Source organism: Blennius ocellaris (assembly GCF_963422515.1).
Source record: "Blennius ocellaris genome assembly, chromosome: 21".
In the NCBI taxonomy this organism is placed as follows: Eukaryota; Metazoa; Chordata; class Actinopteri; order Blenniiformes; family Blenniidae; genus Blennius; species Blennius ocellaris.
Genome location: NC_137670.1, coordinates 15675666 through 15690401, shown reverse-complemented (window position 1 = coordinate 15690401; position 14736 = coordinate 15675666). Strand labels below are relative to the sequence as shown.

General features: G+C 43.1%; 1 protein-coding gene across 1 annotated transcript in view; it reads left to right on the top strand.

The window, feature by feature from the left end:
* adam12a (ADAM metallopeptidase domain 12a) overlaps positions 1-13209 on the top strand; it is a gene marked incomplete at its 5' end in the record, with an annotated part of 79744 nt that extends 66535 nt beyond the window's left edge. The window contains 12 exons of the mRNA XM_080516823.1: positions 2175-2264; positions 2456-2651; positions 2746-2854; positions 3703-3901; positions 5429-5506; positions 6555-6663; positions 6958-7093; positions 7330-7432; positions 8625-8885; positions 11057-11241; positions 11328-12425; positions 13007-13209. Of these exons, the coding sequence (XP_080372949.1) occupies positions 2175-2264; positions 2456-2651; positions 2746-2854; positions 3703-3901; positions 5429-5506; positions 6555-6663; positions 6958-7093; positions 7330-7432; positions 8625-8885; positions 11057-11241; positions 11328-11397 (1536 nt within the window). The 3' untranslated portion in view covers positions 11398-12425; positions 13007-13209. The remainder of the gene's footprint in view (positions 1-2174; positions 2265-2455; positions 2652-2745; positions 2855-3702; positions 3902-5428; positions 5507-6554; positions 6664-6957; positions 7094-7329; positions 7433-8624; positions 8886-11056; positions 11242-11327; positions 12426-13006) is intronic.
* Between the last annotated feature and the right edge of the window lie 1527 nt (positions 13210-14736).

Sequence of the window (14736 nt, the reverse complement as noted above, 5' to 3'; positions counted from 1 at the left end):
GATGCACTTTAATTTTTCATCTGACTTTTCGTCAGTGATTGTGCTAACCATGTCTACTGCGGCAGGCAGGATCAATTTCTCTTCAGCCGATGATTTGATCTCGTGCGCCTTCCTTTTAAAGAAGTCCAGTGATTTATTTGCCAACTCGCAGTGCAACGTTTCCAAATGCCTTTTTAGTTCAGTCGGCTTCAAACTCTCATTTGCAGGTTGTTGTCTTTTTAACTGCAGATGACACACATAGGCTGTGGTTCTTGGTTGGGATTGGAACAATTCATAAAACCATAGTTTAAAAAAATAGTCTTTGTATTTTGACTAGCATTAGCCGCAGTCTGGTCTTTAGCCAAGCTGGGACTGGTTCACGCCCACTCGTATGCTGGCTTCCTTCACAGGCGGCAGGTTGGCGAGCATTAGCTGCAGTCTGTTTTTTAGCTGGTTCTTTCTTTTCAATGAGCCAAGCATCCATTTCTTGTTGCTAACTTCAGGCTCACAGTGACTCAACTGTTAGGGCGGAAACTGGGAGTGGAGTAGAGTTATGATGCCTCGTGTGGCTCAAATGTGTACCGCAAATATAAATCTTAAAAGACTAAGTGATATTGCAAATTCATTTGGCGACCTGAATAAAATCTTGTGCGACCCAAGCTCTAAGAATCAATGCTCTAAAGGAACACAGTTACTTTTAATCTTGTCTTTCCTGAGCTCGATTTTTTTCAAAAGTAGTGAGCTTGAACCGCTTTTTAAAGATTTTAAGCATATACGATTGTTTTGACGTTATCGTCCAATTTGTTCCAAAGACTAACCCCTTTTCCAGGAACGCATCTACTTTTTAAAAATGTGTTCTTGTCTCATTTTTAACCCAAAAGAACCCGGTACTCCTGAGGCTATATCAACTCTCGATGTTTGAATAACTTCTGGACATGAGGTGGAAGATTACAATTACGCGCCTTATGCATTACAGCTAGTGTATTAAGGTCGACAATATTGTGTCTTTTTAGCATCTTTGATGTGACAAACAGAGGATTTGTTGCATTACTTGAATAATCTTGAATAGGGAAACGCAAAGAATAGCAAGCAGCCATTTTATTATAGGATCCGTAGCCATCTAGTTTGATGATAATAATAATTCAAATGCAAAATTCATTCTTCATTCCATGAACTGCATAGTGTTAAAAGTAAGAGGGTACATTTTAATGTGTAGGTGGATATCACACTGTTGCATTAGTATTCAGTACTGTTGAGGCTGTGATTGTTACACCCACCTGCCCACAGATTGTATAATTAGTTAGAGGAGGGAAGTGTTAACCTCTGGGTGCTACAACCTGCTGGTATGCTTCTTGATATAATGCAACGGTGCAGAGGAGTCCTACCACGCTGCATGAGAGCATAAATTTACACAATAAGCCAATCAAGCTATTTTATGAGCAATTATGTTTGATTCCATCCATCTTCTTTACGGCTGTGTACATCAGAGCGACTGGGGGGGGGGGGGGGGGGGGGGGGCAGTCTCAGTCTCAGTCCATCAGAGGTCAAACAACCACACACACTCGTATTCACAACTAGAGGCAATAGAGCAACCAATTAAACTAAAATACATGTTTTTTGGACTGTGGAATTAAACTGGAGAAAATCAAAGCACGCGCAGAATTGACCTCAAGCCCGTCCCGACTTAAAGTGAGGAAATCCTGGCCATGAGGCGAGCGGGCTAACACCACTGCAGTCTGTATTCCACTCCAAATATGAATATTTTATGACGAGACGCTATCTAATGTGACATTTTCTTTTTAATCAACCATCTGTACTGTTGTTTACTTTCTCTATCTGATTGATATAAGCCAAATTCTTCATATCGTTTTTGGTTAAAAGTGTTTTTCTTTTCTCTCCTCTTCACTTCACTATTTACTTCACAGTACAGTTCATGGTTTCAGGGGTCTGGAAATCCTGTCAGATGGAACTTTGGTATTCTGAACGCTAGAAATTGTGTTTTTCTTTCCTCTTGCCAGTTTTTTAAGTTGCTATGGAGTCCTGCTCGGGCTGCATTCCCTCTGATAACAAAGTCTTAGCCTTTTTTTGCTCTGAGGTGAAATATGATCTCTTTATGCCGAGTTAATTTCTCTTTACTTTTGTTCGCCGTTTCTCACATTTCTTCCTCCGCTTGCCCTCTTTTCCTCTATGTGAAGGAATGTATGAATCCCTGCTGCAACGCCACAACCTGCACTCTGAAGGGAGACGCTGTGTGTGCACATGGGCAGTGCTGCCAGGACTGTCAGGTAATAAGTTCGCTGATTAATCTGTCATGTCCAAGCATTTCCACATGTGTTTTGGCATGAAAATATTGTTTTACCGTTGTGTGGATGTTTCTGTCTCTCTCTCTCTTTTTTTTTTGGCTCTTATTTTATCAAAGCTTCATTTGAATTCTTGGGCTTCATGTGTGTTACTTGTTTTGTCCATCTGAGTGTAGCTGAAGCCAGCTGGCACCCCCTGCCGTGAATCCAGCAACTCCTGTGACCTGCCAGAGTTTTGCACCGGCATCAGCCCCCACTGCCCCTCGAACGTGTACCTTCATGATGGCCACGCCTGCCAAAATGTGGATGGCTACTGTTATAACGGCATTTGCCAGACTCATGAGCAGCAGTGCATCACGCTGTGGGGCCAAGGTGGGTGAAAAAGTCCCCTTACTGGTTGGTACGGTCCGTGAACAGATCAAAAATGGTGGTTCACCATCATAATGCTCCTTATTGTGTCTTCTAGGAGCCAAACCAGCTCCAGGTATCTGCTTTGAAAGGGTCAACTCAGCAGGAGATCCTTATGGCAACTGTGGCAAGGACTCGAAAGGTTCCTTTGCCAAATGTGATGCACGGTAAGACTTGATGTTCTCATAGGATCTGTACTGATCTCTTTATGTGTTTTACCTGCAAACACTTCCTTGTTAAGAGGCAGGAAGCCGGTGTACTTGCCCCTTGAGTTACTTTATTTACAGGTGTAGTCGAGCCGGCTCATTAAATTGGATAAATAAAACCCTAAAAACATACCTAATTTACTATTTTGACCACAACAACTAATTAATCTACCATTTACTCGTATCTTTTGTGTATTTGAGAGGAATAAGTGATTTTAATAGGTCAGGTCAATATCATAGTAAAACAGGTAAACATCCACAACAATAATATTCATCCTAAAACATAAATAACCTAAAACACTCACAGGCATTTCTTTCAAAGGGGTCATTATTATGCTGTTTTCACCAGATTAAATAATTGAAGCTGTGAATACTTTTTACCGTCAGCATGGTTTGAGTTTTTTTTCCCTTTCTTGTTTGTAATTCTCTCACAGCTTTCACAATAAATTATTTTTCACCTAATACCATAACAAAGACAACAGTAACACCCAGTCTGGCTTTTTTAGCACTCGGCAGCAAACAAACCCGACTAATTGACTTGAATGGAAAGAAGTTACAGATTTGTAGTAGACTAACCATTAAAAATACATTTACATAATGCATTTTTTAATGATGTGAGAATATTAGTTATTTATTCTGGAGCTGAACTTGGTTCATCAATTAGTATATAAGTCATTAGAAATGCAAATGTTTCTCTAATTGGTCAGCGAGAGTGAGAGGAAATGTAATTCCCTGTGTACACAATTGGGAAAACTGTGCCGTGCGGTGTCATAACGGCGTCGCCGCCATTCTCCTCGTTGTGTTTGCAGAGATGCGAAATGTGGCAAAATCCAGTGTCAAGGAGGGGCGAACCGCCCAGTAATAGGCACCAACGCTGTTTCTATAGAGACCAACATTCCCCTTCACGACGGGGGAAAGATTCTGTGCAGGGGGACGCACGTCTACTTGGGTGACGACATGCCGGACCCCGGCCTGGTCCTCACAGGCACCAAGTGTGGAGATGGAAGGGTGAGCGCTGACGCTTTTGTCCAGAGTGTCTGCTTTACCGTCTTAATAGAACTGTCCTTGTTGTTGCTGTTTTTGTTGTTGCATGGAAAACATAAAATAAGCATATATGACCAGAGTCGTCGGCAATTACTGTGTTTGTGTGTTTCCCTGATGTATGAAACTCTGCAGAGGCCTGATAATGAAGACGTTCGTAGCCCAAAGACAGGATGGCAAAACCTCTTTCACAACTTTAAAACCTGTTCATTTATACTTCAATAATGTATTATATATTTCCATAGATTGTGAATGAATGGATAATGAAATTGAATGGGTGAAGCTTAAATACTTTTACACAGCAATAATATCGCCAACTGCCCAGGACCAAGACACAGAGGCAGACACACATTTAAGAGTCATGGAATCGCCTTAAATGTAGGTTTTTAGACTGTTGGGATAAAAGCGTATTACCCAAAGACAACAGTCCACCCAGGACTGATCAGTCACTTCATATTGAGACTTTATGTAACGTTTAATGCACTCATTCACGTAGGGAGAAGCATCAAGATGAGTTCAGATAACACACTGCTTTGCATTTTCTGACTATTTGAAACAAGAAGATGAAGAAAAATAACAAACATTATTCCACTTGACACGGAAAAGAAAATACAAAACAGATTTTTAATTTAAGTATCGATCTTGACCGCATTGACAAAGAATATTAGTAAAAGAGTTTACTTTTTATGTTACGTTACGTTATGTTATAGGCATGCTATAGTTTTATAGTTTCATGTCAATCCAGTTCAAAAGTTAATGAGGCAATAATATCTCTCGACTGTATTTTCTACACAATTTAGAATTTTAATCTTTTCTTGACGTTCACTCACTTCTCACTGCAGCTGGGAGACATATTTAATGCTGTGCAAAACGGCATATCGATGTCCTCTACAATCGCTGCGTGATAAGATTGGAATAAATGAATGTGTCTCCAAGTAAGATATTTTATGAAGTACCTCGGGGTGTGTCCTCTTGTCATTGTTGACCCGTACAAGCACAGACACTCGATTGACTTACCGTGATTTAGTCTATTTGGCATCTCCCAGCAGTCATTAATTTACCTGTCGGTCACCGATACAGTTACATAATTTGGGTTAATGTACTTGTCTGTGAGTGTCCACCCTCGGGGGGGGGGGGGGGGCCTCCGGCCTCGCCCTGGTCTGCACACCATCCGCTCTCTGTCCCCCACTGCTTCCAAGCTCATCTTCACATTTTGAATCTGGGTGTGGCGCCTCTAACAAGACACATCATAACTTGTAAAATCAGTTTTACTTCCCTCCTCAGAATTCCCAGTGGTGTCGTCATTACATTTCATGCTGCGCTGATTTAGAGTTGAAGTGGTTTGTCAGTTGTAAATTAAGGGAACCAGTGAGCTGAATGCGGTTGTTTTCTTTTTGTTTAGTTTTTTTCCCTTAAAGATTAAAGGATTGAGAGCATTACTGACATGCTCTTTGAGCTCACGCTGTCAATTTTTTATGCCTTTGTCTGCTTCAGATGTGCCTGAATCGTCAGTGCCAGAATATCAGTGTTTTCGGTGTGCTCCAGTGTTCAGCCAAGTGCAGTGGTCGGGGGGTGAGTACATTACCTTTTATCCTTTCGGAGCTGTGAAGAATTAATGCGATAGCAGGGCATTTCAAACCCATCCTCACACAGCGAATGTGACTTTCCAGAAGCTCATTTTTACCACGATATTTGCAAAATGCCCAGTATGCACTCCAGCGGATGGTGGGTTTACTGTGGCTTGTAATCAATCACCCTGAATGCTCAAAGACTCAATCAATTAGATATAATGATTTCATTTATACTTAACTTTAAGTGTCATTTATCATACTTCAAGGCAGTCGTCCTTGTCCTTAAAACTGCATTGAAATCTGAACTCCAGACTTTAACATTTTTTTTTGACTGACAAAACGCTGGGAGCAGCGACAGCCAGTGTGACTTTGTGGTGCAGAGGATGGATATTGGATTTTACTTGAACACCATCTTTTACATTTCTATGTGTGGCAACCTTACAGAGGAAATATGGAGCTTCGTGGTATTTAAGTTCACTGGAATGTCGACGTGGCTGTGACTGGTTAATTTGTTCCCTCATTAAACATAAAAAAACAAAAGAAATAGTTGTGTCTGTCTCATAAAGTGAAACCTCTCCAGTTATTGTAAGACCAGATTTGTTTGTCTTGCTCTGGTTAAGACATATCTATGTTTTACTCTCTGAAATAAAAGGACGTTGCTCTTCGAGGAGAGAGGGTACTACCCTTGCACGCACAGATCGCATCAAGATGTTGCCTTGGAGGAAGAAAAAAAAAAAAAGAAAAAAAGCCCCACCTGGTCCGGATTACCCCATATAGAGAATCTTGCTTGACTTTTCCACCCCAACCGACTCTGCATAGCAGGAAAATGAGAGATTATATATTAAAAAAAAAAAGTGGTGTAAGAGAGAGAGAGAGAGAGAGAGAGAGAGAGAGTGCTCATTCTTTTTATGCAACCATCTTCCATGTATCCAGGCTATACTGTCTGGATGTAATAAGATACAGATTTTTCCACCTATTTAGAGTTCCAAAAGGTGGTGCGGTAATTAACACACACTGAAACCTTACGGTGTCCTTTTCGTACACTTCAGGTTTGCAACAACAACAAGAACTGTCACTGCGAGGCTCACTGGGAGCCTCCCTTCTGTGACAAGGCAGGTTTTGGAGGGAGTGTTGACAGTGGACCCGTCAGACTCGCAGGTAAGTGAGCGGCGATTCTGGATGACTTTAAATGCCAAGATGCCTTTTGATGTCGTGGAGTGGCTATTCTCAGGCTTCACAGTGGTGCGTGCGGAGAGAGCTTCATATATTGTTGACTCGTGCTCAGATTTCTTCCAGGAAGCAGTGAAAGAGTTTCCCACTTCTGAGTAGGAATACTGTGTATAATCTGTGGGAACGTGAAGTTCGCCAAGAACCGTAGACGATAAAACAATCAGAATCAAATTCTGCTTTCTCGATTTTTTTTTTTTTTTATTTTTTTTTGTATCTGAACAGATGGTTCGACTCTGACGGTGGGAATCCTTGTGGCTCTCCTCACCCTCCTGGGAGCCGGGCTGATCATCTGCATCAAGAAGAAAACTTTACTCGGCCTGCTCTTCGCCAGTAAAAAGAACCCAATTGAAAAGCTCAGGTGTGTAGTCACGGCGGGATGATTAAATAACCTATGATATTTCATGTCTTTGTTTCACGCGGCGAGGTTTATAAACATGAAAATATGAGACGTCTGTGGTTTGTATTGGCAAGATTTTGCGAATTGGTCACGCACAGAAATGAATTAATTAGTTTTGATTCAACAATTTGAGACGTATTACCTTTGTAACTACTGTTATAATAATTTTTTTTTTTTTTCCCTCTGTTGCATCACAGATCAGTCAGCGGACTGTCGGCTCCTAACCAGCCTCCTCCAGTGAGCACGGCGTCTCCATCTCGACCGGCCCCGCCTCTACCACACACCGCCACCATCTTCAAGGTCACTAAGATCACACGTCTGCGGCTGACAGGCTCGTTAGAAACACATCCCTGTAACGACTTAGCGGGCATTTGTACCGCGTCCCGGGCGGACAAACGGCGGCTTAGCAACAGATGATCGGTGGCTGTAACATTCCTGCCGCAGCTGCTTCGATAAGGCAAATCATTTTCAGCTGGATTGACGTGTTGTTTTCACACAAATGGCAGCTCATTCAAATCCAATTAAATCACCCCCCTGCCCCCCCCCCCCCCCCCCCACCGGCACCTCCATGTGGTCATGTAGAAGAGGTGATGATAATGGAGTCTGTGGTGAGCAGCGTGTTCAAGCTTGAATACATCTCTTGTCATTAACGGCCGTCTCGTAGAAAGGGAGGAATTGATTTCTCTGCGCGTTTCGCACATGAAGAGTGGCGGGGCTGCCGCTAGCTTGACATCTGAAGTCGTCCTGTCGCTAATATCTGCAAGGGAAGGGGAATGTGTTTTTGACTCGTGTGGCCACCGCACCGAGCCCGTTAACCGCCCCGCCACTGCCCCGACGGTGTTCGTAATGTGGACTGACGCGTCGTAAAAGGACGAGCGGAGATCGTGTCGGGGGGTGGGGGGGGGCGCTCGTGCCGCGCGGCGACGCGCCGAGCGAGGCAAGCTGTTGTGCATTACCGCGAGATCGGTGCTTTCGGTTAGCAACATGTGGTTTTCATTCGCCGCCGCCGGTAAGACAAGAAAGGATGTAAGGCTGTTTGATGTAAGCAACAGTGCAGGTGAGGTCATTTTCCAGTCGTCGGGAGCTGTGTTAAACTGCCATGTGTGCGAGCGTTTGTATGTGTTATGTTGTGTGTGTTTAAGCCGGGCACATCTGGCCACGTCTAAATATCAGGCACACTCGCGTTTTGGCTGGTTCCCCCGTCTGGTCCGCCTCAGTGGGAATTGCGTGTGGGCTCCTTAGCCTTGTCCATCTTTACGTAAGGCCAAGTGGCTGCTTATGAGACCGTCTTTGGTCTTGAGCTTTGATAAGGTACCTGCGGAGGACTGGAGGGAAAACGGAGCAACAAGAGGGATTGCTTGATTTATGTCTTTGACAAGCGGCAGGAAGAAGGGCAGAGGAAGAGGAGAGGCGAACGTTGATGTTTCTGATACAAAACAGACCGTTTCCCTCCGCTGACCGACTCTGGATTCTGACTTTCATCTTTCTGCAGTCTCCACACCGGGGGCCGGAGTCTGGCCCTCCACCGGCCCCCTACCCCTCCCACAGCCTGCGCAGGCTCCCCCAGTGCCCTCCGGTTCACCTCAGACACCCGGTCCCTCTGTCTCTCACCCTGTCCCTGTCCCCGGGCCCCGGGCAGCCGAGACCGCCGGTGCCTCCGCCCCACCGGGCCCCCCCTCCTCACATCCACGTCGCACCCAGGGGGGCGTCTTTTCACAGCGCGTCACATCATAACTCCTGCAGGATGGTCATGGTGAGTGAGCTTCCTGCTTCCTCAGTGGGAAACCTTTTTTTATCTGATGATGTTACTTACTGTAATTTCCCCCCGCCGCGTCCCTGGAGCTACAGCCTTTAATACCCAACCGGCGACATGATGATGTTTGCTAAGTGCTCAGATTGGCGTTCTGATGTCGACTGCTTCCACGGCCCTTTTGCGTCCCGTGAAATAACGAGGCCAGCCCCAGAAGTAGCGCCCTCCGAAGCGAGACGTGAATCCTACAACAAAAACCACGACATAAATAATGAAAAACGAGGCGCGACTCGGAGGGAGGGCGCCGGCGACTGAAGTGAGAAGGAATTTTCCAAATATCACAGGGTGGCAAACCGACTGCCACGACTATTCCATGGAGTTTAGTTATGGCAACGCCGGCTGTCGGAGTGTCGGGGAAAAGAAAGCTAAAGGTTGTGGGGGGGGGGGGGGGTTAAATCCCCCAGCACCCTGAGTCTCTGTTTATTTTTAATCCAGTTTGACTTGTGTCCTTGGAGAATATAGAGAGAAGAGAGACAGAGATAGAGAGAAGCAGAACGAGAAACACACATTTATGAAGAGATTAACAGCGATTCGAGATGATCGCTCTCCAAGTTTGCCCAGATACACAATTTGTTGGTTGTTTTCCGGCACAATTACGAAGAAATTACCAATTGTGAATTTGCTTCTTCTTTTTTCTGATAGAGTTGAGCTTTGATTGACTAGATTTGGGTTTTAAAGTGTGGGTTGAAAAGAATCGCGTTAGACGATTTCATCTTGATAGCAAATCAACAAAAACACAAATGTTCATTAGTTGCAGCTCAGAAGGAAACTCCGAATGGGAAAATAAGGAAAAACAATAAAGGAAAAACACAAACAAACGTACAAGCCAGTTCCAGCCTGCAAGGAACCATAAGGTGCCCGTAATAAATACCAGAGATCGTGGTTTAACCTTTTGGGAACCGTATGAATAATGAAAACTGGTTCACATTATTACTATTTCCACTGCAATATATTTCTAAAATTTGTTCAGTTGCAGTTTGCTCCCATTTTCCACTGTTTCTTTTACAAATTGGTGATAAAACAGTATTAAAAAGTATTTATATATGACTGGGATTTATTCCTGAATATATCTGCTTGGCCGTTGGAGGCTAGTCTGTAACCACAAAATGAGTAATAATAGAGTAAAAGATGGGATATGTTATTATTTAACATGAATAGGAGAAATAAACAGAAATATTGTAGAATAAAAGCAAAAGTCATGATTAATGAAACATGAAGAATATGTTCAAACGGACTCAAAAACATAAAAAAAAAAGAGGAATCATTTTATTTCACGGGGACTTTTCTTGCTCATCCACCTGTTCAGAAGGCGACATGCAGCAGCTATTGGCCAGAGCTTTTGGATGTAGAGTCTCTCAGCTGTTGTGATTCCTGTTGGCAGCAGCTGCCTGGCAGCTCCAAGGTGTGAAGGACAACAGGAAAAACTCTCCCCTGGAGACAATTGTGTGGGGCGGGTATGAGGAGGAAAAATGCTGATGCGTTAATATTTATCAATCGTTTTTTTAAATTTTAGTTTTTTTCCCCCAATAAGGTCACTGGAGGTCATTCCAGGTCACACTCTGGACCGGTTGCCCATCCAGCACAAGGAAAACAAACATGTCGGGGCCCCATAATACTCCAGATATAGTTCTACTTTATACTGAAGGTAGTTCTTCATAACGAAGGACTGTGTTCGGGTTCGTTCTCTCCCGCTGCTGTGCAGTAAAGCTGAAACCAGTTAGACGGCTTCTTGCTGGTATTACATGATGCTTTACAGTTGATTTACAGTTCGACGTGTTATGGATGCTTCTATAGGTGAGTGAGGTCAAAGGTTCAACCCTGTGGATCCTTCTCTTTGTGTCTTTTATGGAATTCGCCCGTCAGGATGAAGTGAATTGACGCCAAATGGGGACGAGACCGCAGGCCTCTGTGATGACCTCAGTGTTTTAAAAGAAGATTAAAACCATATGATAGATCCTCTCAAAAACAAGTTCCCCGGTCAGGGGCACCCTGGAGCTTGAAAAGAGGGATGCAGAAGGGGGGGGGCAGACCTCTCGGCTGTGATCGTCTGACTGTGAGCGCCACCTGGTGGGGGTTTCTATTCATTCTCTCGACGCGCCCGTCTTTCCCGACAGGAGCTGGAGAAGCCCAGCGCTCCGCAGAAACCTCTGCCAGCTGATCCGAGGAGCTCCCGTCTGGGCCGGAGTCCGTCCGCCCTGCGGGGGCGCGCCCCCGTCCAGGGGGGGCCCGCCGCCGTCTGTGACTCTGTGGGGAAACCCGCCGTTCCCAAACCTGCGCGCCCTCTCCCACATCTCAACAGGTGAGTTCCAACCGCTCTCACATAGATTCATTTACAAAGTGATTTGGTTTTTTGTTTTTCACTCATTGAGAGTTCCCTCCTTCCAGGTCGAGTCCAAAGCAACCGCCAACACTACCAAAGCCTTGCGTGATCGCCAACATCAAATACAGCAGCTGAGACTTTGTGCTGAGGGGACATTGTTGTGATGAGACACACAAAAAAACAAACTGTTTGCACTATGAAAACTCTGATGACCTTATAAAGCAAGATGGTGGCTTCTGTGAGTTTTGAATCAGCAGATCTGCCGTGTCCCTTTGGTGCTCTGTCTCTGAATGGTGCTACGAGTCTGAGCTCAGGTACATGTAAAGTATTTATATTCCGTATTTATTACCACGCAGTGCACTGTGTCAGACACTTTTACTACACGGTAGCAATTGAGAATTTTTGATTACCTGTTTAATTTCACATTTTTTCCAACTGATTTTTAAGATGGAACGAAGCAGGAGGTTTTTTTTTGGTTTGTTTTGTTTTGGGGTTTTTTTTTCTTAATTTTGTTGTTGTTGTTTTTAAGAGCCAATCTGTGAAGATGCGATTGCAGGTTTGCTTTTGTGAAATGTGTTTTAATGAAGGGAACCCTTTACTATATGGTGTGGACTGTTGTGCAATTACAGATGCGAACCACAGGAAAGTTTTGCAGTCCGTTTCAAAACCTAAACTTGGTTGTTGTTTTTTTTTGTTTTGTTTTTTTAATTGAAGTGTTACGCTCTCTGTAGCAGTCTGACGAGGCTTGAAAAACAAACACGGGGAGGAAAAAGTAAAAAAAAAGTTGCATATCTGCAAAAGTTCTTCGGCGTGTTTGGGAATTGAGGGAGGAGAGGTGGTTTATTTTTTGCCGGCCTGCTCTTTGCTCATTTATATTGCCGAGAAGAAACCAGTTGAATTACAAAATGTCACTGAGTTGCCATTTCCTCTGTATCAACGAGACCCGGGGAGCTCACTTGAGGGAACTGGGTACCGAGGTATGAACTGAACGCTGATCCCAAATACGGCAAGATCAAGGAAGTATTCAATCCCTCCGAGAAAGTAAACCCAACTGTTGGCTCTGCTAAAGGTCATGTGTGTCTTCAGTATTTCCCTGCGTCTCCACCAAGGACTCTGATTAAATCATGGAATCGCTAAGCACTATCTGAACGCAGAACTCGCAGGTAAACAGCCGCTGCTCGACTGCAATGTTAATCGCTGGATTTTAAATCATGTTTTACTTTTTCCTTCCTCTCTCTCTCTCTCTCTCTCTCTCTCTCTCTCTCTCTCTCTCTCTCTCTCTCTCTCTCTCTCTCTCTCTCTCTCTCTCTCTCTCTCTCTCTCTCTCTCTCTCTCTCTCTCTCTCTCTCTCTCTCTCTGACAGGAAAGGATAGTTTCACTTTACAAGGACAGTTTTTTCCACTTAAAATGATTAAATCTCTACTTAGTTTAATTTTAACACTCAGTTGTTAAGTTTTCTACATTTTTGTTTTAAAATACTTTAGCTGTTCTACATTCACAATACCCTACAAACTGGAAACAGTGAATGATCCGTGTTTTATTATTTTGGGTAATATTTTACTGAAATGCATTTATATATACACTTTCGCATTAACCTGCATTTCCTTTAAGCACAGCTGTGGTTCTCTGATGTGGAGGCTGGACTCTGATACGGACTGAATTTTGTTACTTTTTGATACAGTTATCTTTATAACGATGCACTCGTCTTTTTGCATTCATTGCTTTGTTTACTTGGCTTTTTCAGTGCTATGTGTCCACGTGAAAAGACAGCAGTTGAGTGCACTCAGATGTCTATGTTACCGTGCGTTCATGGAGCTGGGAGCTACGAAAGTTGAACACCCTCACCCCACAACCCCCCAGAATGCTGCAAATGAATGTCACAGACGCTTTTCTTTGTTACCATCACACAGAAGCCAATACCTGAATAAAATTACGACTTTGCTTTCACATATGTTGAAATACTGCTGATTTTTCTTGCAAGTCACCCCCTATATGCTGCAATAATCAGTTCCGCCTTTTTTTTTCACAATACCTGCAGCAAGGTCGGTTTCTGCATCTTTAATATGCAAGATCTGTCGCACAAATACACAAACGCCATTGTGTTGAATGACCTAACAACCGAGGATTAATAATGTAATAGCGGTCAATGACGTAATAATAATGGCCTTCCTCAGTGTAATGAAGTCACAATGTAATAACATGAAGTTATTACATGATTGAAGATCTAAAAGATTCCTTTTCTTGGAAATAAAAACCTTTTTTTCACACCTTTGGAGCAGTTTGATGATGAAAAATAGGTATAGCGTATGAGATAGTCTCCATATCCATTCATTGAGGATACAAACTCAATGAGCTTTCAATCATGGTTGTAAAAGAGCTTTGCAATTTAATCACATTATTAGGAGCTGCATGGTGGTGCAGTGGTTAGTGCTCTTCCATCATAGCCAGAAGCTCATGGGTTCATTAGTCCAACCTTTCTGAGTGGAGTTTGCATCTTCTCTCCATGTGTGTGTGTGGGTTTCCTCCCACAGTCCAAAAACATGCATGTGTGGTCAATAGAAGATGGATGGATTACATTATTGGCTTTATTACATTCGAAATGGCCAAAGATATTACGTTATTAACCATTCTTAAGTTGTTGGTTGTTACATATCTCCAAACTCTCTCGTAGCGATCAGATGTATTTTCTTCCCCACATTCATCATCAGGACTTTCATATTTCCCAGTTTCTCATGAAAGCTCCATCGTGTCTCTACATTTCTCGTATGTTGTGTTACAGGTGAACACATTTTCGTAGTGAATGCTTTTTTTTAATGATTGTTTGATACATCATGTGTATTTAAAAAACAACTGAAAAACAACTGAAAAAATGGAAAGAAAAAAGTCTTCTCGTGTCAGTGTCTGGTCATGGTATTTTGAACACTCAAGCTGTATTAGTAAAACTGTCTTCAAAACACAATGAAGCCCTTGTCATTTATTTTTTGCTGTGATTTTTCACACTGCATGCTAATTTTAAATGAATTACATATTCTCTCCCCCTCAATATCACATGTCAAAGAGACATTGGCTCTGAATATCTAAAAGTAACCTTTTATATTGGGAAAAAAAAATACTTTGAAGCAGGTCTGACACAAACCATTTAACAATGACAGTTGCAACAGCTCGGCTTGTTTAACAGCCCGAGCCTCCGCCGAGAAGTAATTTGACAAGGTCTTTATGAGAGATAAAAACATTGGTTCAATCAATAGTTACAGAACTGTTTGCTCACTGTTGCCTTTCAGGATAAAATGGCCTGGTGGAGCCGTGTGTGTCAGTGTGAGTTATATTAAAGGACAAATATGCTGAAGAAAGAATCCTTTGGCTGATGAGAAACTGGAGCAAATCCATCCGGTAACAAGGACACACTGTGTTGTTGATGGGAAGCGCCTGAAATCTAACGCAGCCATCTAATTACAGCCGGAGCCACATTTTATT